Source organism: Bos indicus x Bos taurus, chromosome 19, assembly GCF_003369695.1.
Source record: "Bos indicus x Bos taurus breed Angus x Brahman F1 hybrid chromosome 19, Bos_hybrid_MaternalHap_v2.0, whole genome shotgun sequence".
NCBI classification, from domain to species: Eukaryota; Metazoa; Chordata; class Mammalia; order Artiodactyla; family Bovidae; genus Bos; species Bos indicus x Bos taurus.
This window is the reverse complement of record NC_040094.1, coordinates 10381461-10409405: the sequence shown is the minus strand read 5'-3', so window position 1 is coordinate 10409405 and position 27945 is coordinate 10381461. Positions and strand designations below refer to the sequence as shown.

Here is a 27945-nt window from a genome sequence, read left to right as displayed (position 1 = left end):
AATGCAGGAGGTGCAGATTCAATCCGCAGTTGGAGAACTAAGATCCCACGTGCTGCATGGCCAAAAAATTAAAAATGAATAAATGTGTTCAAATGGGCCCCCATGGTTCACACAAGTTGCCAAATTATGATATCTCAAGCAGGAACAGGGTCTAGACAATTCCTGTTGGCTGAACTAGGACTGAACTTAATCCTAGACTGACTCAGCTTCTCTGTTAGAGTTGTTTGAAATTTTGATATCCCGCCAGAGACTGTTTCTAAAGAGTTCTCAGTGTGAAGTATGAATCACAAATGAATGGAGTCTCGGGAGACCAAAAGCTCAAGCTTTCAGTTTTAATTCAGCACACATTTATTGATTGCCTGTTAGGGCACTGTGTTATATATGGGGATATAAAGAAACCCCTGACCTCAATGTGGTAGATGAGAATACAAATTTATGCTGAAGATGTAAAGTGCCTCAATAAATACAAACAAGTCAATTGGGACATTTCAGATGAAGAAGAGAGTCTTCATGAAAGAGGTGGCATGTACATTTGTCCTTGAAGGATAAGTAGGATGTTTGAAAGTGACAGGATAGAAGCAAGAGGCATTCCAAGAGGATATAAGAGGTGAGTGAGTAACACGATTTGGTTTGGACAAGTGGTATAGTATGTTTAGAAGGGAAGTGGAGATAAAGCTGAAAAGGAAGAGGCAAAGAGGAAGGAATTAGTACTTTTTGAGTACCTACTGTGTGCAGAAATGGTTGCTACTTTAATTACATTCATTTCATTTAATCTCTGCAATGATCTTGGGTAGGTGGTAGTACCCACATTTTTTTTACCCGCAAGGAAACCAAGACTCAAGAGATTAGGCCACCCTTCAAAGTCACACACATCTTGTATGTGACTGAGTTGAGATATGAAACCAAGTTGTCTGATTGCAGAGCCAGTGTACAGCCCTGATTTAATAGGCTGAGTTTGAGTTTAATTCAGAAGGCAGAGAAGAATCATTATGGTATTTGAATAGGACAGTGATATGATCAGGGCTATCTTTAGGAGACTGTATAGTGACTTAGAATAGGGAGACATTGGAGACCAGTGAGAAGTTTATTGTAATTGTTCAGACCCCAGAGACATAGAGAAGGTAGGTTTCCAACTATGAGTTTGAGTGATTGGATACAGTGACTCTGAGGTGCTCAGGCTGGATCTCTAGGAAAATGATGGTGCCATTAACAAAAATGGGTATATTAAGAGGGCTTACTGGTTTAGGGTGGAGTAGAGGGTACCAGTAAGATGATTAAGAAATAATGTCAAACAGGCCTTTGGAAGTGCCTGAGAATTTGACTTTGGAAGCAAATTTTGGAATTATCATTGAAGATATTGGAATGATAAGAACGCTATAGAGCTGTAATAGAAATCAGAGAATATATCCTTATATTTAAACGAGCAGAAGAAGAGAAGAAAAAGAGGCAACAAATGAGGGGCCCTAGGAGAAGTCGCGTTATGTCACGAACAGCAAGTGAAGAAGGGTGCCAAGAATGGGCATCCAACAAATGAGAAGGAATTTAGAGATATCTGTCTCCCTCCAGCCTCAGTCCTTTTCCTTAGGAACCAACTGGCGCCACTGGGCTCAGACACGTCCGCGCCCACCACCCCACATTCAGTCAAGAGAATTGTCTGTTAAAGACGTGTTTGCTAGTCACAGTTTTGATTGAAGCTAGTGAAAGCTCTCAGTTTTTGTGCTACCAAAATAAAGTAAAAAAATTCAAGTCTTGCCCTAAATCGTTGGAGGTTTAGTTCCCAAGAAAGTTCTTACAATTTTGATGCTTCTGTTCTTTTACTCTGTGATGCTTCCTGTGGTCAATCCAGTCTCCTTTCATTATACATGAAATTCACACCTGAAATTCAGGATTCCTGCTTGCAAGCCCAATATGCATTGCGTTGTGTCTTCAACCTAATTTGTTGAAATGGGTGGTAGTAATAAAGGAGAATAAAATAGCTAATTGAAGGATTATAAAGCACTTTGCTAATATAAAATGTAACATCAAAGCTGAATAATAGTCTTAATTTAGGTTGAAGGGTTTGATTAGCAGAGTAAAAATAAAAAGGACAAAGGGTAGTGTTGCTTTGTACCTTGGTAATCAGTGTACAAATCAGAAGTGCTCCTATTGATCCTCACTGCCCTATGAACTCTCAACCCAGGAATCTGGCTCACCTCCCTAACTAAGAACTTCCCTCACCCACTCAGTCTGATGATGGTACCTCCCCGCATCTCCTGACAAATGCAAACAGGACTTGTGTTCAGCAGAGCTAACTTGATAACTGAGAGGGTTCCTCTTCCGTTTATCAGCACTTTGATTATATTTTGGTATCTCTTACCATTTGCACTTAGCAAGAAAAATAAAGAGGTTTGGGCAATTATGAGGTAACAAAGAACTTATAGTTCTCAAAGAGCAAGTCAGGAGATGTTGGAATATTTGAACACACAGTCACATTTGGTGTGAGGCAGCCTCATGCCGTGTCTTCAGGGCCAGCATAGACTGGACAGCTGATCGGGCTCCCGGGAACCTGAAACGAAGGCAAGTGGGCGGTGAAAGCAAATGGCCCCTCAACTACAGTCTTTACGTTTTGGGCTTCAGATACATCAACTTTGTAGGGTATAAAGAAAAGAGAGGGACTTCCCTGGTGGGCCAGTGGTTACGATTTCGCCTTCCAAAGCAGACGGCACAGGTTCAATCCCTGGTCTGGGAGCTCAGATCCCACACGCCTTGTGGCCAAAAAACTAAAAACATAGAACAGTAGCAGTATTGTAACAAATTCAGTAAAGACTTTAAAAATGGTCCACATTTTAAAATGTCTTTAAGAAAATAGAGAAAAAAATATAATTCATCCCTCATTCCACTAAAGGTAAGATAAAAGAAACCACTCAGAAAAAACATGGAATACTGTTGAGAGTAAGTCAACTCTGAATTTTCCATGCAGATCACTGGTCCAAGTTCTTGTAAAATCTTAGTAGAGACTAAAGCCACCAGAGATACTCAGCCAACACTGTGGGCTAAAGCCAATGGGAGGCAAAACTTTGAGTCATTTCTGGAGGGGTGATAAATAATAGAATTGTTTTTAATAGTCTCTAAACGGCTCCTGCCCTGAAACAGCTTCCGGTCAGATCTAGGGCACAGACCAAAGGACCCGAAGTGACGGGATCACCTAAAGTGACATAGTGAGAGTAACAGTCTCCACGTTCATGTCATGTGCTCCCTGCATGTATGTGCTGTGCTCTGTGGATTTACTTACCCTGTGTATTGCTTCACAGATGGCTTTGGGATTCCTGTACATGAGTGAGTGTATACATGGCTATAGATCTACTGTCAGATTTTAGTCTTTTGAGAGCAGAATCTAGTCCCTTTTTTGGGGTGAGGCAATGCATTAAGGACCATGCTCATTTCTGCACATTGATACTGAAGAAAGACAATAAATAAGAGTACCTGGGGATGGGTTATTAGCAGAAAGTTCTTCCTAAAATAAGTGATTTTGTTCAGGGTTATAGAGATTTAAGCATCATATAAAAGGGAAAGAAGAGAACTATCCCCTGCTTAGAGGTCAAAATACAATAAAACTGGCTTTAAAATGTAAACTTACAGGGAATATACAGAAGGTTTCTAAAGAGAAAGCAGAAATATGAAAATAATCATATCCTGATCAAATGACAAGGCAACCACCAAACTTATTTATCTCAAATATGGTAATTAGAACAGATAATTCAACATGCATTTTTCTTAACATCTAGCATGTACAAGTCCTTCTTACTTGAAGGAGCTCAGGGTTGACTTTACAGGAAGTGAAGTAGTTTCGTCGAACATCTCTTAAGAACCAGGTGTTCTCCTGGAGGAAAATTGGAGAGAGGGCGGGTCACAGGGGAACACTGATACAACTAATTGTAAGAGGTAACTGTCATTTAAGAATTTTGAATATATCACTTCAGGACACTCCACGTGTGTGTTAGTCACTCAGTCACGTCCCACTCTTTGTGACCCCCTGGATGGCCCACCAGGCTCCTCTGTCCTTGGAACTCTCCAGGAAAGAATACTGGAGTGGGTAGCAAGGCCCTTCTTCAGGGGATCTTCCCAACCCAGGCCTCCTGCATTGCAGGCAGATTCTTTACTATCTGAGACAGCAGGGAAGCCCAGGAGACTCTACGGGAGAAAGTAATTGGGGGGACTGAAGGCTGGTGAGAGCGTTAGAGAAGGGCCCTGTTGGGCTGGGCTGCAAGGTCAAGGATAAAAAGGGTGGGGAGCTGTAGGACTTAGATCTCGGAGCCTCTGGCTCACAGGAGAATGGGAGGTGCCACTTGGGTTTTTTTTGTAGAGCCAAGGAGATAGGGGAAAGGTTCACGGGAAGAGAAAGTAAAAGGAATTTATTAGCGAACCAAACTGCTTTCCCATATTATACACTTCCTGTAAAAGGTTTCTTAAAGCAAAGACAGTGTTTTTCTGGTCTCATTCTCTTTCATGTCTAGAACTCTGCTATAAGAAGCCATTTCGATATCTTACTTTATAGTTCCTAGGAGCTCAAGAGATGCTATTAGGAATTACTGAAGTATTCAGAGAATGGAAGTACCAACTGGCACCAATGCCAAGATGTTCAGGCTCCATCCATAGAAATGCCGAGCCCAAGTGAAATGCCAGTGAAATGCCGAGCCCAAAATGGTAGTCTCTCCTAGGCGCTCATGATACCCTCTCTCACTTTTTCTTTTATCCCCTGCCTAGAAGGCTGCACTGTGGGTGGGAATAAAAATCGACTCTCCCATTGCATCCAGGCAGCTGCCAGCAGTCTGTTTGCCTTGTTCTTTGCTGGCAAATCATTAAACAGTGCCCCCAGAGCAGGCCTCTTCCCCAGGGCCACCCTGTGGACGGGGGTTCAGAGCTGTGGCCAAAGGACGGTCAGCAGGCAGGCTGGAGCGCTCGGGCTGTCTCCAACACAAGCCTCCCCCGGCTGCTGCCTCTTCTGAACAGAAGCCTCTTTGGCCTGATCTCAAACCCCAGTGGCTTTCGAGGAGAGACTCTGGGCATCTGTGTTGGCTGTGGCCTGAACCATTGTGTCCTCCTCCTCCTGATGTAATTTCTCAAGGCAGCTACCCCTGTATTTCCTCTGCTGTTTCTTTATATTGAAGCACAGGGCCCATAATCCATATTTTTTTCCACTTTGCAATGTAAATGGAACAGGCTGTGACTGCCCAGGATCTGGGGATTGGGATTAGCCAAGCATACTCCCTAGCTTCACTTCATCCCCACTCACAGTATGGCCATTAAAACTGGGCAGAGGGACTTCCCTGGTGGCCCACTGCCTTCCAACGCAAGGGGTTGTTCAGTCCCTGCTCTGAGAGCTAAGATCCCACCTGCCACTTGGCCAAAACACCGAAACATAAAACAGAAGCAGTGTTGTGACAGATTCAATAAAGACAAAAAAACAACAACCACAACAAAACAACCTGGGCATGGATTTGGTGACCTGGCCCACTTGAATACAATTTTTTGTTGAGTCACTCAGTTGTGTCCGACTCTTTGCCACCCCATGGACTGCAGCACACCAGGCTTCCCTGTCCTTCACTATCTCCCGGGGTTTGCTCAAACTCGTATCTGTTGAGTTGATGATGCCATCCAACCGTTTCATCCTCTGATGCCCCCTTCTCCTCCTGCCTTCAATCTTTCCCAGCATCAGGACCTTTTCCAATGAGTCAGCTCTTTATATCAGGTAGCCAAAGTATTGGAACAATATAGTATTGAATACAATATCCACCCTCAGAGGGCCTCCAAGCCAGTCGTGGAAGACAGCAGTGTGAAGCAGAGTTTGCAGGGCAGCTGGAAGTCCCTACAACCTCTGAGCAGAAAAACACGAAAAGTGTGTGTGAAACGGCCAGATTTATGTAGCCATTTCACACACTTGCACTGAAATCACTGAACTTAGCAATGCTTGAGTAGCCCTGCTGATATTCCTGATACACCGATGGCATATTTAAGTGAGTAATCTGACTTCCTCAAATTTCATGTCTTTGGTCTTTTTTAAAAATTTTTTCCACAGGGACTGTTTGGTTTTAGTCTTTGGCCTTTGCAGCATTAAAATCTGAATCTAAATAATTACTTAAACACGGCCTGCTTCCAGCAGGTTTCTAAATTCCTTCCATCTCTGGCATGCATTTGGCTAGAACAGAAAAGCAAAGTAATAAAGCAGACTGTGTCAAGGCTGTTTGCAGACAGCACATTGGGTTAAGTGTGAGAGTTCAGTGAACTTTCACGTGTGGGAAGAGTGAAGGCCGGGCCTGGGAAGGGCCCTGACCAAAGCCTCTTTAGACCCTTATCCTGGAAGTATGTGGAGCAGGTATTAAACCCTTGTGATGCTGCCACCCATGTCCAGACCTCAGCCGTCCTGCAGGGACTCTTTGAACAAGACCTGGCTAAATGAGGGGTCTCGGTGCCTCCTACAGGATGGAGGTCAGTGTGGGCATCAAAATCTCCCACGACAGTGGTCATTAGCTGAGCAGCAAAATGCAGCTGACATGTCAGATCTCTTGGTAGGATTGTTAGCATTTGAGGCCAGGTAAATTCGTCCCCTGGTGGAGGGAGAGACTCCAAACCACATGACCAAGGTGTCTTCTAAGGTCTTGACATTCGTGGGCCTCAGAGCCTTAGTATTCTATTTCCGAGCCTTCCTTCCAAAACACACTAAAATGATGTAACTAAAATGACATTTGATGGGCTCCTCCCTCTCATTTGCTCCCAACATCATGCGTAGCTTCTTGGTGCCCCTGTAACTAGAGGTCCTTCTGGACTGAGTCAGGACAAACTGTTTCTCTATGGGAATATGATGGACAAACACTCTACCTCTTGAGGGGCTTCCCTGGTGGTCCAGGGTTAGGACCCCACCTTCCAGTGCAGGGGGCGCGGGTTTGATCCCTAGTCAGGGAACTAAGCCCCGCACATCATGGGGTACAGCCAAAAATTTTTAAAAACCTCTACCTTATGGTGGTTGCGGTTTTTCTCCTTTCTGATTTCCACCAAATAAGGTTTCTTCTCTGATATCAGCTTATTTCAAAATCAACTCAGATAGTCCTTTCTTCTTTCTCCGCCCTTTCTTCTTCCTTCCTTCCTGCTTAATCTGTAAGATATATTTTAGAAATTATAGTTTGGGGAGTTCCCTGGTGGTCCAGTGGCTAAGACTGTGCACTCCCAATTTAGGGGACCTGGGTTCGATCCCCGATCAGGAAACTAGGTCCCACATGCCGCAACTAAGACTTGGTGCAGTCAAAATAAATAAACAGATTTTTTTAAAAATTACACTTCGTATCTATGTAATATGTGTAACTTTTTAAAATGTGTGCACGTGTCATTTTAAAATTCCAGAAAGATAGAGCAACACTTAATATTATACCTCCTCCTTGTATGTATTTTATTAAAAGAAATTACAGATAGGTGGTGATAACCTTGGCTTTTCAGGTGATGCAGTGGTAAAGAATCTGCCTGCTCATGCAAGAGATGCAGGTTTGATCCCTGGGTTGGGGAGATCATGTGGAGAAAGGAATGGCTATCCACTCCTGTATTCTTGCCTGGAAAATTCCATGGACGGAGGAGCCTGGTGGGCTACAGTCCATGGGGTTGCAAAAGTGGGACACGACTGAGCAACTGAGCATGAGCGTGCATGACCCTGTGAACCACAAGGATGCCAGGCAGAGGGTGGGGTCAGGAAATGCCCACCATAGGACCATCGTAGGGTAAAGGAGTCCAGTCACATCATGGAGCTTGGACACGATCTGAGACAAGGGGAGGTAACTTTTTTACTTGAAGAATGAAGACTGTAATGTGGGAGGAGAGAGTGAGAGAGGTGGCAGTCTGCCTGAATGTCCATTATCTGGGTCTGAGCTTGTGTGACCTCTAATTTCAGGACACACCTTTCTCATCCTAGACAAACATGGACGATTCATTGGGAAAGCATCTCTGAGCAGCGTCTGGGTCTGACTTTCTTGTTGTGGCTAGGAGAGATGAGATAAGCCCTAGAGGGGAAGAAGAAAGCTAAGACTGCTGGGCAGAGAGAGCCTAGGCCCAGAGGGAAAAGGAGCAGACGGCTCCTGTCTTGTTGTTAAGAATGATTCAAGTTGGAAAATTCTAGAAATGTAGATCCTGAAGCCTTCCGTCCACGCATTCTAGTACTCAGTTGATGTTTGTTATACCACACAGAATACTTCCCAACACATAGACCTGGAGGCGAAATGGTATAATATTCAGGGAACTGGGGTTGAATTTAGGAGACTTCAGCCTCTTTTAACTCCCTTATGTAACCATGGGCCGTCTGGAGCATGAGGCTCACATTCCTTGTCTGTGTAAAGCAACTTTTAAAGGCACCGTACAGGTCTGAACCAGGCTCAACTGTTAGCAATTCACATCTCTTTTATAAACTGTATGGCAACTGGATTCAAGTTTAGTTTTATTCATTCTTTCGCCAAATATGAAGGGCCTGTTTTTCTTGCTGTTCAGTTGCTAAGTCGTGTCTGACTCTTGCATGGACTGCAACACACCAGGCCCCCCTGTCCTTCACGATCTCCCGGAGTTTGCTCAAACTCATGTCCATTGATTAGGTGACTGCCAGGCTCCTCTGTCCATGGAATTCTCCAGGCAAGAATACTGGAGTGAGTAGCCATTCTTTTCTCCAGCGGATCTTCCTGACCCAGGGATCAGACCTGGGTCTCCTGCATTGCAGGTGAATTCTTTACCATCTGAGCCACCAGGGAAGCCCACCAAGAGCTACCAGATGCAGAGCCCCAGACTGGACCCTCAGCGAGCTCAGCTCCTCACTTCAGACTGCCCCTGCCTTCTGCTGGAAGCTGGCAGGTCCTTTCGTCTCTTCTCTTATCAGCCCTCTTACTCACCAGCACCCCTGCCCCCAGGAAGTTTTCTCTGGATCAAGCAAGAGATACTGGAGGCCTCTATCATCCCTCCTGTCTCTGCTAGTCCCTTTCCATCAAGGGTATGCTTCTGTTTCTCTCCTCCCACCAACGTTATTTTCTTTCATACCTTTAAAAAAAAATCACACAATCAAGTAGGAATACATTTTCCTTGTAAAAGCATTTTAACAAATAGATAAAAGGAAACTCCTCTTGACAATCCTCCAGCCTCCCAAGTTAACTGATTAGGAAACTCAGCCACCCCAAAGAGGCAGAGATGTAGTCTAAGGATGGATGGAAATGCAGTCTAGAAGTTTCCAAATCCTAAACAATTCCCGTTAGGATCTACCCTGTAGAGGTGAGCATTGCCCTCTTTAAATAACGGGCAAGATGCCCACACTGGCCCTCAGAGACTACAGCAGCAGCAGCAGCAACTCCAGGCCAGTCTGCTTTTCCCAACGCCCAGCTCCAGGGGCGTGACTTTATGATGCTCCTGGGTCCTGTCGCCAGAGATAAAAGTCAGGTAGTTCCAAGTTCAGGTAATGGAGGTTGCACGGGAGACAATGATTATAAAATCTGAAAAGAGGAAATGGGGAGAAGGTGCCTTTGATGCCTGGCCAATGTTCCTGATTACAAAGGCAAAATTGTAGCAGGCAGTAAAGTTACCCGTCCAAGGCCTGGGTGAAGGTCTGTGACTGGACTCAGAGAATAAGAGATGATTGCGGCTGAGCTGGGCAGGGACGAGGGCGGCTGGGGAACGGGAGACAGCAGAGAATTGCTTGCAAGAGCACACACCCTGAGAGGAGGAGATGCCGCGGATTAAATAAGACCCGCGTCAAGTTCGGGGCTCAGTTGAGCCCTGGAATGCCCTTTGTGAGGAGGTAATGAGATCACATGAGAAGGAGGCGGGCTGAGAACTGGAAGAGCTTGTTCAGTGGGGTTGGAGGGCTGAGCCCAGGAGGGAAGTGACCGTGGATAACGAGCTGTCCCAGACTGGGCTGAGGGGAACACTGGCATTCAGAGCTGCTGTGACGACCGCCAGGGAGAAGCTGTCAGAACAGGCTTTGTCCCTTCCGAGAATAAGAAGGCATTTTACTAGTGCGGATGCAACGGTGTCAATAAAAATAACGACCATTTAATGAGCACTTATTGGGACAAGCCTGATAATCCAGGCGCTAAGACTTGGTACTTGCAATGCAGGGGAACTAAACCCCGCATGCCACAACTAAGAGTTTGTATACTTCAACTATAGATCCTGCAGGCTGCAAATAAGACGTGGTGCAGCCAAATAAATACATACATACAAGTAAATATTTTAAAAAATAGTAATGAGCACTTAGTGAGTGTTGGGAGGCTCCGTGCTAGGCACTTAGGGCCATTGTCTCCAGACTTCATGATAATCAGGAGGCAGTTTTTATTCCATTCTGAACGTGAAGAATGGGAAGTTCAAGAAAGCTAAGAGACAACCTACCCCAGGTCACACAGCTAAATGATGAAGTCAGAAAATGAACCTAAAGGCTGGGAAGGGAATGGAAAAATCAGAACAAATAAGGTGGTGGAAGACAGAAACATACAGACCAGAGCAGGAAATACAGCGCACACCAGCAAAGACCTACGCCCTTACCTCGGTGCTTAAAGTGTGTGTGCAGAGTTGAGTTCTCAGCCGGAGTGGCCTGGACCCTATGGAAGAAGTCCTTGTAATTTGCTCCTCTCATAGCAGTGTCTGGAATTGGGCATTGGGTCTCCCGGCCTTTCAGCAAGTAGTCCTTAAGCTGGCTTGGGTTCTAGGAGCCCTCCCAGCCACACCATCCCCAGGTCCTGCAAGCCCATTTCTCTTGGTCCTCTCCTGATATCACTGACCAGACGGGGGGGCCAATGTGGAAATCGTGTTTACATCTGCGTTATTAGGAGACATTGCTTCCCAAGGAGGCGGATGCATTTAGATCTGCTTTTTTCTCAGGCGCCCTCTTCCCAGCTGAAGATTCCCTGGAGGAGAGGGTAAAAACAGCCCCAGTGTTATACCCCGGGGTGTAAGACCAACCCTGCCTTGCTAGGGAGTTGAATGACCTTTTCTTGGCTTTTGTTTTTAAACTGAGAATGCGCACTTGAGAAACTCTCATTGTAAAGGACTCCATACATAAGCACAGTCAGCATGATTTTCATACCGCAGATATGACTCTGCAAGAAATACCATGGTACTTTATTTTTTTCAAATGGAATTCCTGATTTAAAGGTCCTATCCCATTTTGCAGGAGACCCAGGTTCGAACCCTGGGTTGGGAAGATCCCCTGGAGATGGGTATGTCAACCCTCTCCAGTATCCTTGCCTGGAAAATCCCATGGACAGAGGAGCTTGGGGGGCTACAGTCCATGGGGTCGCAAAGAGTCAGACATGACTGAAGCGACTGAGCATCCCCCTCACAGAGCAGCCAAAACTGAGATAACTAATACTTTTTAGTTGTCCACACTGGTCGCCACCAATGTGACCACTGTCTGAGCACAAGTGTTCCCTTGGAATCCAGGTGGGCACAGCATCTTTGCCAGGGTTGAGCCTCCAGGGTCCCTCCTTCTGGGGCACAGACTGTAGATTCCCAGCACGTGGCACTCTCCAGGCCCCTCCCCATCCTCCAGATTCTGGGGACTCTGACTACCCGCTACCCCCACCCAGCTCCGCAGACAGACTCCTTTCTGCCCTCAGGATACTTCCTTGTCCTCAGTGACTTCTGTCCACAGTCTTTCTCCAAAGTCAGGACGAGAGACCTTTAGCAACTTTTGCTTTTGGTAAATGCCCCCCAAGGCAAGGAAATAGAACACAAGGCTCTCTTCTTGGAATGAGGGGAGAGAAAAGACAGGAACAGTATATAAATAGCTCTCATTCTTTATTCTTCCACAACAACACAAAATAAAACTCAAATTAATATCTTTTGCACATTGTCCTATGATTGAAGTACTCAGAGAAAAACACCAAAATCTCTTCTCCATCTCCTCTCTAATTCCTCTCCTAAAGCCATGGTTATCAGGATTTTGGTACATCGTGCTATCTTCATAGGTTACTGTCAGTTATCTGATTGTAGGCATTCAATATTTAATTTTAAAACCTATGTAGCAGGGACTTCCCTGCTGGTTCAGTGGCTAAGACTCTGAGCTCCCAATACAGGGGACCTGGGTTTGATCCCTGGTCAAGGAACTAGATCCCACATGCCATAATGAAAAGATCCCGAATGCCAATACTAAGACCCGGCACAGCCAAATAAATACTTTCTGAAAAGAAATAAATAAAACCTATGTAGCAGGCACTGGAGGGGCAGTGGAGGTCTGTCACAGGCTGTGGGAGGGAGGGAGGGAAGTGAGTAGATAACTAAAATACCCTGGGGTAAGTCTCTGTGTGTGTGCTTAGACGCTCAGTTGTGTCTGACTCTTTGTGACCCCATGGACTATAGCCTGCCAGGCTCCTCTGTCCATGGGATTCTCCAGACAAGAATACTGGAGTGGGTTGCCATGCTCTCCTGCAAGGGATCATCCCCACCCTGGGACAGAACTTGCATCTCCTGCATTGGCAGGCCAGGGTAAGCCTAGGCCTGGGGAATTACAGTACTCTTAGGGCCTATGGACAGAGGAGCCTGGCAGGCTGCAGTCCGTAGGATTGCAAAGAGTCGGACACCTAAGTCGGACACAGTGACTTAGCACACACATAAGGGCTCCGAGGAGGGTCTCCAACCTACCTTGACAAAACAGCAACACCAAAGTTTTTGAAGACATGAAACAAGTTCTTTCTGGAGCATGGGCTGCTAGTGCGGAGAGGTGTTGGAAGGGTGGTAAGCCATGAGGAGGCATGAAGGCTTGAAGTGGAGTGGGCAGAACCTTTTAAGCTGTGTTTATAAGTGCAGACTTTATTCTAAGAGCTATGAGGAGCCTTTTTAGCTCCTAGAGAGAAAGAGTGAGTGAAAGTGAAAGTCGCTCAGTCATGTCTGACTCTTTGCAACCCCAAGGACTATACACTCCGTGGAATTCTCCAGGCAAGAATACTGGAGTGGATAGCCTTTCCCTTCTCCAGGGGATCTTCCCAACCCAGGGATCGAACCCAGGTCTCCCGCATTGCAGGCAGATTCTTTACCAGCCACAACGGAAGCCCAGGAATACTGGAGTGGGTAGCCTATCCCTTCGCCAGAGAATCTTCCTGATCCAGGAATCAAACCAGGGTCTTCTGCATTGCAGGTGGGTTCTTTACCAACTGAGGTGTCAGGGAAGCCCAGAGAGGAAGAGAGATGCCCACATTAGACTACTTTGGCTTCAGTATAGGGAACTAACTGAGTGGGGTGGGTTGACCCCAGTTAAGTGGTTAAATTGGATGGTGGCTTGTGTTAGAATTAGTATGGGAATGGCAGAAAGAGGACAAAGAATAGAAATGTTTAGGAGATAGAATTACTAGAATTTGATGACTGGGGACTTCCTTGGTGGTCCAGAGGTTAAGAATCTGCCTTGCAACGCAGGGCACAGCTTCAATCCCTGGTCCGGGAACTAAGATCTGCATGCCTCATGTGCCCCAGTGAAGAGACAATGTGCTGCAACCAAGTCCGGACACAGCCAAATAAATCAACATTAAGAAAAGAGTTTGGTGATCAGTTGTTGGAGGTGGTGGTAGGAGATGAAGGAGCTCAGAGGAGACTAGGAAGTCATCTAACTTGAGTAATAGGTGGATGGTGGTTCCAGTCCCTCAAATAGGGAACACTGGAGGGGTAGTTTTGAGGCATAAAATGATTAGTTTAATGGTGAAATGCTGAGTTTGAGGTGTCTCATTTAAGGTTCTTCCGGAGAAGGCAATGGCACCCCACTCCAGTACTCTTGCCTGGAAAATCCCATGGACAGAGGAGCCCGGTAGGCTGCAGTCCATGGGATTGCTAAGAGTCGGACACGACTGAGTGACTTCAGTTTCACTTTTCACTTTCATGCGTTGGAGAAGGAAATGGCAACCCACTCCAGTGTTCTTGCCTGGAGAATCCCAGGGACGGGGGAGCCTGGTAGGCTGCCGTCTATGGGGTCACACAGAGTTGGACAAGACTGAAGTGACTTAGCATAGCATAGCATAGCATTTAAAGTTCTTCAGGGCAGAAATGCCCAGGCCCCTCTTGAGGGTCTGGAACTCAAGAGAGGTCTGGGCTGCACTTATGTAATTAACCACCTCATTGTGGAAATCAAAGTCGAGGGTTTGGCTGGGGTCACCCAGGGGGACCATAGAGCACTCTTCACTAAAAGAGAGCCTGGAATATTCCTGGAAGTTCAGGGACTTGTGTTTGGGTCGTATGCTTTAGCAATGTATAATTAGGAAGGCAGATTTTCTTGGTTATGAATTAGGGGAAGGTACCATGTTTTCAGTCAAATGAAGACTGTTCTTTTTTTTTAACTTCATCTTACTTCTTTCTATCTCTCTAATGGTCTGCTCTCAGCTATGTAATCCTGGGCATGTTCCTTAACTGTTCTGTGCTTCTGTTTCCTCATTTTTAAAATGGAGATGATTTTAGGGTTGTTAGGAGGATAAAAAGAATACACAAAAGTGGTTAGGACACGGGTCCACCGTGCTTGCTCAACACAGGTGAACTCTCATCGTCATCCTCATCATTGGATGGACAACGGCAGACTCACTGTGTGTTTCCTTTCTTTTTTCTTTTTACTTTGTTTACGGCCGCGCTGGGTCTTCGTTGCCGCGGGCTGGCTCTCTCTAGTTGCGGCAAGCAGGCCTACTCTGTAGGAGCCTTGTGCCGCGCTGGCTGCTCACTGCAGTGGCTTCTCTTGTTGCAGAGCGTGGGCTCAGTAGTTGCGGCACATGGCTTAGTTGCCCTGTGGCATGTGGAATCTCCCAGGACTAGGGATAGAAGCCTTGTCCCCTGGATTCCTAATGCCTGGACCAGCCCGAAGTCCAACTATGTGTCTCATTTGGAGTGGAGTCAGGCAGAGCTGGGTTCTAATCTAATCAGGATTTCCCTGAGCCTCAAGCTTCTTCCTCCAAGTGGGGGTGAGCACACCTACCTGGTAGTGAGATAACATCTGCAGACTCTGGCAAGCCAAAGGCGTTTACTGATGGCTCATTTCCTCCGTCTCCTCCTTCTGTAGCTGTTAGTTCAGGACAAGGGAAGCCTGGTGACACTGTACCATATTTCCCCTCCATCTCAGCACCTTCTGTTGAGCGCTCTAGGCGAGGGCATGTTGGTTCCCACCCCTGCAAGAAGACCTGGGGGCAGTGTGGTGGTTACATTTTCGCAAATCCTTCTCCAAAGACTGCTCCTCTCCAAAGTGACTTTCTCCTGTCCCCCTTGACCTCTGGTCAGGGAGAAGCATCTTGGAGTCATCTTGAGAAAGTTGGACTAGCCGTACCACCTACGTGGTAGGTAAGATCCTACATGCATGCCCTGCGTGCTTGCTCAGTTGCTTCAGTCATGTCCAACTCTTCCCATCCCCATGGACTGCAGCCCGCCAGGCTCCTCAGTCCATGGTTTCTTCGGTTTGCAGTCCCTCCCAACCCTCAGCACAGGCTGCTTCCTCTGCCACGAAGCCACCCTCCCCCTTGTTGTAGGTCCACTGGGTGAACACACATCATTAAGTCCCCAAAGGAGCACAAGTCACTCTGCCCTCCCCCGTGGGATTGTAGGTCCCCATCCCCAGGCCCTCCAGGGGGCCCTTGAAGGAACCTGCATCATTACAGCACAGTACTCTTGTATTCTGAGCTTCTTTGAGGCAAAGAGCCTACCGTATTCATTGTTGACTCCTCCTCCATTCATTGAACAGTGCCTGGCACCAGGAGGGCCTTCGGTGTTGGTAAAATGAAGAAATGAATGAGCAGATGGACAGACTAGCAGAGCTTGTTGAGATGGGGCTACAGCTTCACTACAGCCCCCAACTTTATGCCCCAGACCATTTCTGGGGGCTGGGGGATATAGAAACTTTCTCACACACTAAATCTTGATCACCACCGGCCTGATAGTCCTTAATTTCTGGCAGCAAGAATGGAACTCACTCCTCTCTCAACATCCCCTGCTCAGAGATTTTTATTCACAGGGATACAATTCAAAGTGAGCTAGTGCATACTTACTGAGAACCTACTATGTTCAGGCGGCTGCAGTGACACAGTATGAGTGCTTTCAAAAAGTGATTGTGCTTTTAAATCCAGATTGGCATTATCATGTTCATAAACATCTTCATAAATTCAAATTTGTCTCTGGTTCCTGTGACCAAATTCTCTCTGGCTCTTCCTGGAAGTCCTTTAGACTTCAACAGCAGGAGCCAGGGAATCATGGGCAACTCCCTAGAAAGAAGTCCCATTCTTGACAGGATACGTTCGGTTTCTACCATGTGGGAATCCCTGGCCCATAGCATTATGCTTTGCTCTCACAGTACTCTGGGAAAATTAGGTTTGAGTGGGTATTAGAATCACCCTGAAGGAGGGACTTCCCTGGAAGTCCAGGGAAGTTTGGTTAAGACTCACACTTCCAAGGCAGAGGTAGCAGGTTCAATCACTGGCTGAGGAACCTGCATGCCATGTGTGCGTGCTCAAGTGCTTCAGTCGTGGCTGACTCTTTGTGGCCCCATGGACTGTAGCCCGCCAGGCTCCTCCGTCCGTGAGATTCTCCAGCCAAGACTACTGGAGTGGGTTGCCCTACCTTCCTCCAGGGAATCTTCCCAACCCAGGGATTAAACCTGCGTCTCCTGCATTGCAGGCGGCTGAGCCACCGGAAAAGCCCTGCGTGCCATGAGGTGTGGCCAAAAAAAAAAAAAAAAAGTCACCCTGAAGAAGAAGAGAGTGTGCAGATGGGCAGTTTCATCCCTTTGGCGTGGGGACCTGTAGTCTCTGTTCGGCCTGTTGGCCTGCTTCCTCTGAGTCACTGCTCTGCACCAGCCAGGCTGGAGGCCCCAGGTCTTGGCTGGACCTGCCATACCCTCAGAACAGGTGGGCAGAGCAGGCTGCATCCTCCTATCCACTCTTCCAGGTTACAGGATGAGCTCCTAGGAATTGTGCTTCCAGGAATTTGGCTAAGAGACTTAACTCTTAGCCAGACCTTATCCCCAAACAGTTCTCCTCTCTATCAGCAACCTGCTTACTCCCAGGATAGGCAAAGGGGGATGTTGAGGGGAGCAAGATAGCACCCAGTGAGAAGACCCAAACCACAGGAGCGATGGGCATCTCCATGGCAACAGCTGCCGTAGGGACAGGAGGCACCAGCGGTGCCCAGCACTGCCCTTGGAGAGCAAGGGAGGAAGGCAAGATTCTGAGTGCACTGAGAGAGGCTCTGCACCTGGGGTCTTGGAGCAGAATTAGGAGGTGGGAGAGGCTAGGGCCAGGAGGGCCCTTTGCAGCTGACCCATTTGGAAAAGCAGGGCTTGAGGGTTGCTGGAGCAGCTTTGCAACAGGCTTTTCACTTAGGTGCCCGTTTTGGACAGCCCTCACTCATGTGTGCCCCCACCTCCGAGCATCCTTGGTCCGGGGGGTCCTAGCTTGCTGTGAGACCATCTGATAGGAAGCCTCCTCTATTGTGGCACCAAGAGGCCTGCCAGGCCCCTGTGAGAACAGTGAGGAAGTGCCCGGCTCTCCCAGCTGTGCCTTCTGCTCCCTAGAACCTCCTAACCTGTCTCTCTCCTTCTCCCTGCAGTCTCACCCCCTATACCTGTGCAACGCCAGTGATGACGACAATCTGGAGCCTGGGTTCATCAGCATCGTCAAGCTGGAGAGTCCCCAACGGGCCCCCCGCCCCTGCCTGTCACTGGCCAGCAAGGTAGAGTCACCCTTGACTCCCACACACTCTTCACCCAGCTCTGGGCTGTGAGAGGTCCTGTGCTTGTTGTCTACTCGTTTCTCGAGAGGGATATGCTCAGCTGAGGTTTTTATAGCCCATGACGGGTCTAAGAGACGTGGAAATGCAACCCCCCGTCCTTTCCCCACCAACCATGTAGCAGCAGAACCTCCTGGAGTCACCTAGGGCTTGGACCCTATCCTGCCTCCTCCCTGGCATGTGGACATTCCGACACCCTGCCCCCTGCCCAGCATCAGTGCCAAGAAGGGGTCAGCCAGAGGGCTCTTCCATCTTTCGGATATACTCACTGAGCACCATGCAAAGAGAGCAGAAACAGAAGCCAGTGCCCCTTAAAATACTGTTCCTCTGAGATTGCAGAGTGGTGGGATGCACTTCCATGGGGCGCCCCTGGCTGGAGCTGGCAGCCGCTGCCACCTGTCCACTGTCACGGGCTCTCTGGCTGGCACGCTGCCCACCGGCCTGCCACCTCATGGACCCGCACACATCTGCGGTCACAACCCCTACTTTCACATCAGTGACTGTTTTCTTTGTGCTGATATGAGGGTGGGACCCAGCATAGATACTTCTTGCATATTAATTCTCATTTACGTTCCACAACAATCAGGAAAACTAGACATTGTTATCCTCTATTTGATGTAGAAGACAAGTGAGGGTCAGAAAACTTGAGTAACTTGCCAGAGGACGTAGTGAGCAAGGGGCGGAGCTGAGATTTGAACCAAGCCTCGTCCAGTTCTCAGCCCCGCGTTTTTAATCCCTGGCACAGGGATTATTGCCTCCTGTTCTGGATGGGAAAACGGAAGCTCTGTGGCACAATTCTCATGCTGACACAAGCCAGAGTGTAGCTAGGTTGTGGGCGGCTCGGTCAGGCAGACTTCGGGGCGGGGGTCCTGCTCCCAGGGTGGAGGTGAGAGAGGAGGGTGACAGCCCCACCCTGTGGGCCTTCTCCTTGTGCTCAAGCCCGGGCCCTCCCGGGGGGGTTCGTGGTCCTCCTGAGGGCTGTTTCCTGGGCCAGGAGTCTCAAGGGAAGAGCCTGGGTTCTTTGCTGATTCCCCAGGGGAATCAGTGGGCAGAGTGTGGTGCCCACGGATGGGTGAAGATATTCTCTGGTTATGCTGATGCCGAAGGGGCTCCCGGGGAGGGGGAGATGGGGGTCAGGACCCACCAGAGGCACTGGAGAGTGTGGTGTGTCTGCAGGACGGTGCAGGGCCTTGCTGGCAGCAGCGTTTTGTTAGGCTGAAGCTGCCCTGCTTCTGGCTATTTCATTTCCATCGCTTGACAAAGTATGCCAAATATCACTCATTGTTCATTTGGTAAATGACTGCCTGCTGTCAGGTAGGGGAATGTGAGCAGGGGGTCGGGGGATGGACGGATGGGGAGGACGGGTTCTGAGACGCCCTGCTGTCCCTTTGAAGCAGAGAGTGACTTCACATGCACGTGGACACTCAGCAATCCGTCAGGATGCGCCCACGTAGGACAGGGGGCTTCCTGTCGCCCTTAGACGACTAAGTTTCTGTAGGAGACATGAGCCATGTGCAGAGACGCTGGGTCATGAGGGACATCGGTTGGTGCTCTCTGAAGTACTTAAGTAACCTGGTTGGGCCTTTGTTTCCACTCCCATAAAATGGGACTTTGATTTCCTACCCCGGTGACCAAGGTGAGGTTGAAAGTAGTGTCTGTCAAGTGCCAAGTAGTGCCTAAGCTAAATCAAATGCAAAACCAACAGCTCAGGAGAAGCACCTTGACCTCCCAATATTTTAAACATCACACAGGCTTAACTGAACTCTTCAGTGTGGTTTTTTTTTTGTTTTTTTTTTTGCTTTTGGTTGGAATTCTATCAGTTCCATATGTTAATACAAGTTTTCTCATAGGAAAATGAATTGTGCCTAAGAAATGCAGTGTGCGACCCCATAGACGGCAGCCCACCAGGCTCCGCCGTCCCTGGGATTCTCCAGGCAAGAACACTGGAGTGGGTTGCCATTTCCTTCTCCAATGCATGAAAGTGAAAAGTCAAAGTGAAGTCACTTAGTCGTCCGACTCTTAGCGACCCCATGGACTGCGGCCCACCAGGCTCCTCCGTCCATGGGATTTTCCAGGCAAGAGTACTGGAGTGGGGTGCCATCGCCTTCTCCGTAGCTTGGTTAAACATATTTAAAACTAGGGTCATGGGAGGAATAGGGGAAAGGTGGCTCTTTGGTGAGGAAATTTGAAAACCACTGACCTCCATCAGCTCTGCATTGGTGTATCAGTTAGTGTCGGGGGTGCCGTCACGATCCCGAGAACTGGGGCTCGGGAGCCAGGCAGCCCTGTGCCTGGAGCCCGGTGTCTCCACTGCCCTCAGTGTGACTTGAACATTTCAGCTCTTGGAGCCTCCGTTTCCCGTCTGTAAAAGAGGAATAATGATGGGGCTGATGTCATGTAGTAGTTAGGAGGGGTGGAAGAGACAGTGCAGATGGAAGCTCTTGCCCTGTGCCTAGCACACAGCGATCACCCAACAAATGATTGCAGCGGTCACTGTGGCCCTGGTCATCGGCGTCTTTCTCCTGTGCTGGTTATCAAGGTTGGTCTTTCTCTCTCACTGTCCTCGCTCTGTCTCTGAAACCCTCACTGTAGTTCTTCTGGACTTTCATTCTTGTTAGCACCACCACCTTCCTCCTCCTGCCCAGTCACCGAGATTGGTTTCTTCTTATTTAATATTTTTTTGGCCATGCCTCACGGCATGTGTGATCTTAGTTCCCCAGCCAGGGATCAATTTGGAGCCCCCTGCGCTGGAAGTGTGGGGTCTTCACTACTGGACCACCGGGGAAGTCCCCGTCTCTGTTTCTCTGTTAGCACCCTTGTGATTCCCCAGGCCCTTACCACCCTGTGCCTGGACCGGAACAGTGGCTTTTGGCCTGGTGGAAGGAGCTGGCTCTAGAGACAAAAAGATGGATATAAGCCCCGCTTCTTTTACGATAGAGACCACCCCCTGGTAACCAGGTACTCAGAAGGCTGAAATCCTGGGTGGGAATTCTGCTTCCACTGCTTATCAGCTGTGTGACCCTGGACAAGTTGTTCAGTCTCTCTGAGCCTCAGTTTCCTCAATTCAGAAGTGGGGCTGGTGACTGTCTTATAGAGTTGTTGTGAGGAGCAAATGAAATCACGCACGCAAATCACATGATAATAGCTAATACGATAATAACACTTACGGAACACTTACTCTGTGCCAGGCACTTATTATAAGGCTTTACATGGATTAAATTATATAGCCCTCAAAACAACCCTATGAAGTAGGTTCAATTATTACCCCTAGTTTATAGAAAGGAAAACTGTGGCACAGAGCAGTTAAATGACTTGCCCAAAGTTTCACAGCTAATAACTGATAGCAGATTCAGTCTGGGCAGAGTGGATCTCAATAAAGGTGTTATCCCTTCTACTTCCTCCTACTCTCACTTTCAAGCCGAGATGAAGCCCACCTCTTCTACTGAATCTGTTCTGGCTGACTCAGCCCAGCTAGGCCACTGAGAGCAGAAGCCCTCACCTCCAGGCATGCTCCCAGGGTCTCTGGCCATGCTTTCACACCAGACTTCATGAAAGGGCCTTGTCCAGGGCTGGGGTGGGAGCGGGGAAGCCAAGGGTCCTTCTTACCCCCAGTCCCACCCTCAACCTCAACTCACTTTTATCTCTTTTGTGTTGAAGATTTGTCAATGTGTGCGTGCATGTGTGTGTGTGAGTGTGTGTGTGTGTGTGTGTGTGTGTGTGTGTGTGTGTGTGGTGGTGGGGAAGATGGAGCAAAGGGCTTTCTGCAGTGAAAAAAGGTTTGGAAATGACTGGTCTGTTTCATTTATTTGTACTCTAGAATGTTATCAGCATTATAATTTTACATATATGCCTTGTCTCCACAGCTAGATTATGAGTTGTTCTGGAGGGCTTGGCCTTCCCCGGCTTGGTGTCCTGGGCACAGTGGGTGCTCAGTCAGTGATGAGGGGGAGATCCACAGTGATGTTTCTGGAGAGGAAGATCTAAGGTGCGGGGCAGTGCAGAGCGTAGACGTGCCCGAGTCCTGGGACACACTGGCCTCCCTGCTCTAGGCAATGGGCAGCCTGCTTGCTGCTCTTAGAAGGCCGGCTGCCTCTGCAGCTCCCAGAGAGGCCTCTGGGATGTCTTTCTAAAGCTTATCTATCTTGAGGGCCTGCCCATCCTCTCTCTTCCAGGTTCTCGTCTCTGAAGAAGTGCTTCTCTTCCTCCCTCCCTCTTGCTCGGGTGCAGCAGGGCAGCATGGGTAGTCCCCCGAGGGGACAGCCATCTGGCCCTATATGTTGCTTTTTGATTCCTAGAATTCTGGACATGGACACCCACTGCCTGAAAGTCCTGTTTGTTTTCCCTGTTGGCCAACCCTCTCTCTTTGATCACTTTTACAACTTTGTAATTATGGGCTGTATTCGGCTGGGGTGTTTGAACATCAGGGTAATTACCTTCCACTGTTCCTACCCCAACCCTTCAAAGAGAGAGGGGTGGGGAAGTCAGAACATCTCTAGAGGAAGAAGTCTGTGCCCTTCCCTCCTGCTCTTCCCGGCTCGGCTGGGTTCAAGGTCTCACCCTGGGGATGAGAAGCAGAAGGCCTTGGTGGCACTGAGGATCCAGGAGTCTCAGTTCTGTGACTGCTGGGGTGACCCCCACCCCACCTCTTGGCCCGTTTATGGACTAGGAGATTAGCAGGAGTCCTTCTCCTATTCCCCTGGGGTAGCTCCCATGCTGTGGTTTGGAGGCCTCTGAAGATTGGACAACTTTTTTTTTTTTAATTTGGTTGGCCACCTTCACAGCATGTGGGATCTTAGTCCCTTAACCAGGGATGGAATCCACGCCCCTTGCATTAAAAGAGCAGAGTCTTAACCACTGGACCACAAGGGAAGTCCCTGGACCACTTTTATTTTTTTTCCCTGGGGTCACCTAGATGGCCTAGGGGGTCTCCTAGGGGAGACTTCCAGCGCATAAGCTTAAAGAGGAGGATGAAAGCTGTGAGCTCTCCGCCTCTTTAGCAGTTCGCACAGGGACAGCCTGGCGAGCCTGGGCCTGGGCGCTGGTGGAGGGCCCGGCCCAGCTCCGCAGGGAAGGAGTAAGGGAAGGGGGAAGTTGTCCTCCAGACCGAAAAAGCCCCGCTTGAGTGTCTCCACCAGCCTCCCGGGGCGTCCCTGCCTGTTCTGAGGGGCCCCTACGGCTGCCCGGGGAGTGGGGAGCAGGGAGCAGCAGCCGTGCCCCCGGCCGGCCCTGCGGGAGACCTGTTCGGAGACCTGCCCTGACAGGCTCTCCCGGGAAGGGAAGCCGAGATCAAAGCGCTGGGGGTGTGAGCGAGTGAGTAAGCCCGGCGCGGGCTCCTCTTCCTGCCTCCACCGTGTGTGGAGCGGTTAACTCCTTCAGCGCCTGCAGGAAGGCCCCGGCCCCGAGGCCCCAGCCCCAGGCCCTCAGCAGGCCCCGGGCCCCCGAGGCCCCAGGCCTGCGGCCTGGAGGGCGTGTGCGCCCGAGGGAGGCCGCAGAGGGCTCCGTCTGCCGGTCCTCTGCCCGCGCGCCCCAACCGCAGCCTCAGCTCTCAGCTCTCGCGTCTTCCTGCACCCCCAGAGCCCCTCGACTCCCGCTTCTGGTTCTCTCTCTGGCTTCTGGTTCTCTCTCTGGCTCTGCCATCTGCTTGTCTGCTCGCCCGCTTGGCTCGACTCTGGGAGCTTGGCGAGCGCGCCTGTGGCGTCCTTGTGGGAACAGCCCCTTGGGTGCCTCCCCAGCCCAGGCTCTGTCGCCCCCCTCAGGGAGGGGTGAAGGGCAGAAAGCACCGGCCGGGGGCCTCCAGTAAGGCCCTGAACTGGAGCCGAGGGGTAGTTGGCCAACTGGACAGCGGCGGGGAGACAGAGATGGGCTGAGCCCGGGGCTGTCCTTGACGCCGGGGGAGAGCAGCGCCCCGGGCTCCTGGATCGGCCTGCGGAGGCGAGGGGATGCCCTGCACCCTCCTCTTCTCGGGCAAGGCTGGACCCTGGAAAGCCCAGTTCTGTTCGGAAGGAGCTCTCCGCCTTTCTGAACAGGGGACCGGTCACCCCCAACGCCCCGGGTTGGGGGACTGCGATCACTCCCTGCTCTCGGTTCTCACCCTTCTTAGCAAAGGCAGACTAGAGGTACCTCCATGGCAGGGCCATCTTACTTGTCCCCAGGCCTGGAGCCTAGTCCACCCCCTAGCACCTACTGAATCCTGTTAAGGGTTTGCTCCCTTACAAAGGAAGGACTGAATGTGATCCTTGAAGGCAGTGGCCCTGGGTGAGCTCAGGGCGGGGCAGGGAGACCCTAACCACACTGACCCCTTGCATGTGTTAGAGGTGAGCGTGCAGAGGTGTGGGGTGCGCCTTAGGCAGGGGTGGATGTGTGAGGGGGTGAGGCTGGGGTGTGGACGGGCTGTGTCTGACCCTCGCCAGACCTCTGCTGTGTGTCTCTGCAGGCCCGGATGGCGGGGGAGCGGGGCGCCAGCGCCGTCCTCTTTGACATCACGGAGGATCGCGCTGCTGCTGAGCAGGTACCCTGGATGAGGGGTGCTTGAGGAGGGGGCTGGAGGGAGGAAGAGAGAGGTGCTGCAGGAGCAGAAGTCAGGACACAGCCGCCCTCGTGGGCACTTCCTCTCCTGCAGCTGCAGCAGCCTTTGGGGCTGACGTGGCCTGTGGTGTTGATCTGGGGTCACGATGCCGAGAAGCTGATGGAGTTTGTGTACAAGAACCGAAAGGCCCACGTGAGGATTGAGCTGAAGGAGCCCCCGACCTGGGTAAGCGGGCCAGGTCTCCAGCCCTGGCCCCAGCACCTGCAATCACTACCCCCTTTCCCTGTGTGACTGTCACCGAAAGCCCTCAGACTCCTGGAGCGCAAGAGACCTTAGAAGCCCCCCAGGCCAACTCTATCCCCTTTCTTCCCCACTCTGGGCTGCATCTTCAGGATGAACAGATTGGGCCGGCTGAGTTCTGAAGTGGTTTTTCAGCATCTTGGTTTCATGGAACACAGTAGCAGAGCCAGAATGAACCCCTGGGCCCCCTGACGCCTGGCTGGTATTTCTCCACCCACTGGGAAGTTCCCACCTTGCAGAGGGGTTGCTGTCCCCTTTTCCCCAAGCATACAGACCTTGAGATCGTACCTCTCACAATTGGCATCTGGAGGACCCTCCCCAGTGAGTGTCTGTGGGCAGAAAGGGACCACCTAACCCCACCTGCGACCTTACCCCCTCTTGGAGACTCAAGGGGCCCCCCTGTTCTCTGTGTGTCTCCTGTGTTTCTCCCGAGTTGGCCTCTCTCCTTCTACAGGTGTGACCCTTTCTCTCTCTGCTCACTCCCCCAGCCAGATTACGATGTATGGATCCTCCTGACGGTGGTGGGCATCATCTTTGTGGTCATCCTGGCCTTGGTGCTGCGTATCCGGTGCCGCCCTCGCCACAGCAGGCCGGTGAGCAGGGTGGGCTTCCTGGTGGAGGTGGGCAAGCGCATGTGTGGGGGAGGGTGGGGAGCAGGAAGGGAAAAAGTAAGGAAAGAAGGTGCCCTTATGCCCATGAAACAGTTTACATCAACCCCCCTTCTGTCCCCTCCCCCACTCCCTGCTTGCAAATGACTTCGTTAATTTCCAGCAGTCTCTCCGCACAGGTGTCCTCATTTGTTCATTCATTCAACAACACATTCAACAAATAGAGAGCTCCTGTTATGTGTCAGGCACGTTCCAGGTGTTGGGGCTCCTGCAGTGAGCAAAAGACAAAAGCTCTCTCCCCTCAGGGAGCTTTCATTCTAGTGGAAATAGACAACAAAATAAGTAAAATATAGAATACCTTAGATGGTGGTAAGTCCAGGGAGAAAAATAAAAAAGGGGAAGGAATGCAAAGGGAGCAGCATTAGTTTTTAAAAGCAAGGCCAAGGAAGGCCTCATTGAGAGGATGACTTTACAGGAAAGACCCTCAGTGGGTGAGGGGGTGATGCGTGCAGATGCCTGGAGAGAACGTGATTGAGGTGAGAAATCAGGACACTGCAAGCCCTTGAGACAGAAGTGTACCTGGTATGTCTGAGGATCAGCACGAAGGCATGCGGTGGAATACAGTGGGTAAGAGGGCAGGGCAGGAGGTGAGGACAGAGTTCATGGGGGCCCAGTGGTATTGGACTGTCTAGGCTGTTGTCATGAGTTTTTTTTTTTTTTCCACTCTGGATGAAATGGGAACCATGGGATGGTTTTGAGCAGAACTAGAGCCATGATCTGACTTAACTTTTAACACGATCACTCATGCCACTGAGGTGAGACCAGATTACAGGGCAGCAAGGCTGGAGACAGAGCAACCAGCACAGAGGCTATTACCAGATTCCAGGTGACAGTAATCGTAGCTTGGCTCAGGGAGGAGTCAAAGTGATGAGAATTAGATTCTCCCTATACTTTGAAGGCAAAGCCAACAGGTTTTCTTTTTCTTTCTTTCTTTGAAATAAGAGAGTTAGTAGTACTACTTTAGTAAACTAAAAAGGAAAATGCAAAACCTATAACTTTGGAAGAAAAGTTATGACCAACCTAGATAGCATATTCAAAAGCAGAGACATTACTTTGCCAATAAAGGTCCATCTAGTCAAGGCTATGGTTTTTCCAGTGGTCATGTATGGATGTGAGAGTTGGACTGTGAAGAAAGCTGAGTGCCGAAGAATTGATGCTTTTGAACTGTGGTGTTGGAGAAGACTCTTGAGAGTCCCTCGGACTGCAAGGAGATCCAACCAGTCCATCCTAAAGGAGATCAGTCCTGGGTGTTCATTGGAAGGACTGGTGCTGAAGCTGAAACAGCAATACTTTGGCCACCTCATGCAAAGAGTTGACTCATTGGAAAAGACCCTGATGCTGGGAAGGATTGGGGGCAGGAGGAGAAGGGGACAATAGAGGATGAGATGGCTGGATGGCATCACCGACTCGAAGGACATGAGTTTGGGTGAACTCTGGGAGTTGATGGACAGGGAGGCCTGGCGTGCTGGGATTCATGGGGTCGCAAAGAGTTGGACATGACTGAGCGACTGAACTGAACTGATAACCCATTCAAGAATCGGAGACTCTTATTGTAGTTAATGAATCTATTTGATAAAAAGATTAACTGAGTGTATTTGGTGCCAGGATTAGGAAGACTCCATCCACCCTAATGGATCATAACATTGTACAACACAGCCTTCCCTTCTATAGATTTCCATAAAACGGGTCCACCACACCCACAGTTACTCCCCTGGTGTTCAAAAACACAAGATCCCAAGTGCCCATCAGATGGCAGCATTCCAGCCAATCCAGATCCCCCTTAGCATTCCTTAACAAGTGATCAAAACCATCAAAGTCTTACCACCAGCTATTACCCATGCCCAAAGCATCCTTACTCCACGGTATGAATGGATCTTCCTCCATAGGGATTTTCTTCCACTCTAACAGTAAAGTTCTAAATTGGCAAAATATTATTAGGAGAAACAGTTAACTCCTGGAACCATCACTTCTATAGAACCTCAGGGCCAACAGGTCTTCTAATGGATTGATCGTGGAGGAATCAGTTGAGAATAGTTAAGAATGACACCGTTATTTTTGGCCTGAGCGGTTAAAAGAACAATTGCCATTTACTGAGGGGAGGAGGACTGGGGAAGGACAAGTGTGTGGTTGAGGTGATTCATGGCATTAGGGGTGTGGGGCTTGTGAAGTTGGACGTGCCTATTAGATATTCAAGATGCCATGTCAAGGCGGGGCAGTTGGGAGAAAAGTTCCTCTCCTGGGTCATCAAGGGAAGGAAAGGTAATAGTACGCATGGGGGAATGGGATGAAATGCTTACAGGGCCGTGGAAGGACTCTGAGAGTACAAACTCCCTGGGTGGTCCAGTGGTCGTGTGATCTAACTGCGTGACAGGGACCTGAGCACAGGCCAGGGTGCAGGGGGAGGAGCCCTGGTCCCATTCTGGCCCACTGTTCTCCTCAGGACCCCCTTCAGCAGCGAACAGCCTGGGCCATCAGCCAGCTGGCCACCAGGAGTTACCGGGCCGGCTGCCGGGGCGCCCGGAAGGAGTGGCCAGACTCTGGGAGCAGCTGCAGCTCCGCCCCGGTGTGCGCCATCTGCCTGGAGGAGTTCTCCGAGGGCCAGGTGAGGCCAGGCTGGAGAGGGAGGTGGGTGAGGCTAGTGTGGGCATCCGGTCTGCATCTGTGTCCTGTGTATTCTTCACGGACAACCCTGAAGTTTGGTCATTTTCCTGGTTTTCCAGGGAA

At 49.7% G+C, this 27945-nt stretch overlaps 1 protein-coding gene across 2 annotated transcripts in view; it reads left to right on the top strand.

Annotated features, from left to right (window-relative positions):
* Positions 1-27945, top strand: part of RNF43 (ring finger protein 43) — a 67818-nt gene that overhangs the window by 32771 nt on the left and 7102 nt on the right. For both annotated transcript variants that reach the window (XM_027516790.1, XM_027516789.1), the window contains 5 exons: positions 17548-17670; positions 24161-24235; positions 24347-24478; positions 25042-25146; positions 27662-27823. In XM_027516790.1, the coding sequence (XP_027372591.1) occupies positions 17548-17670; positions 24161-24235; positions 24347-24478; positions 25042-25146; positions 27662-27823 (597 nt within the window). The remainder of the gene's footprint in view (positions 1-17547; positions 17671-24160; positions 24236-24346; positions 24479-25041; positions 25147-27661; positions 27824-27945) is intronic.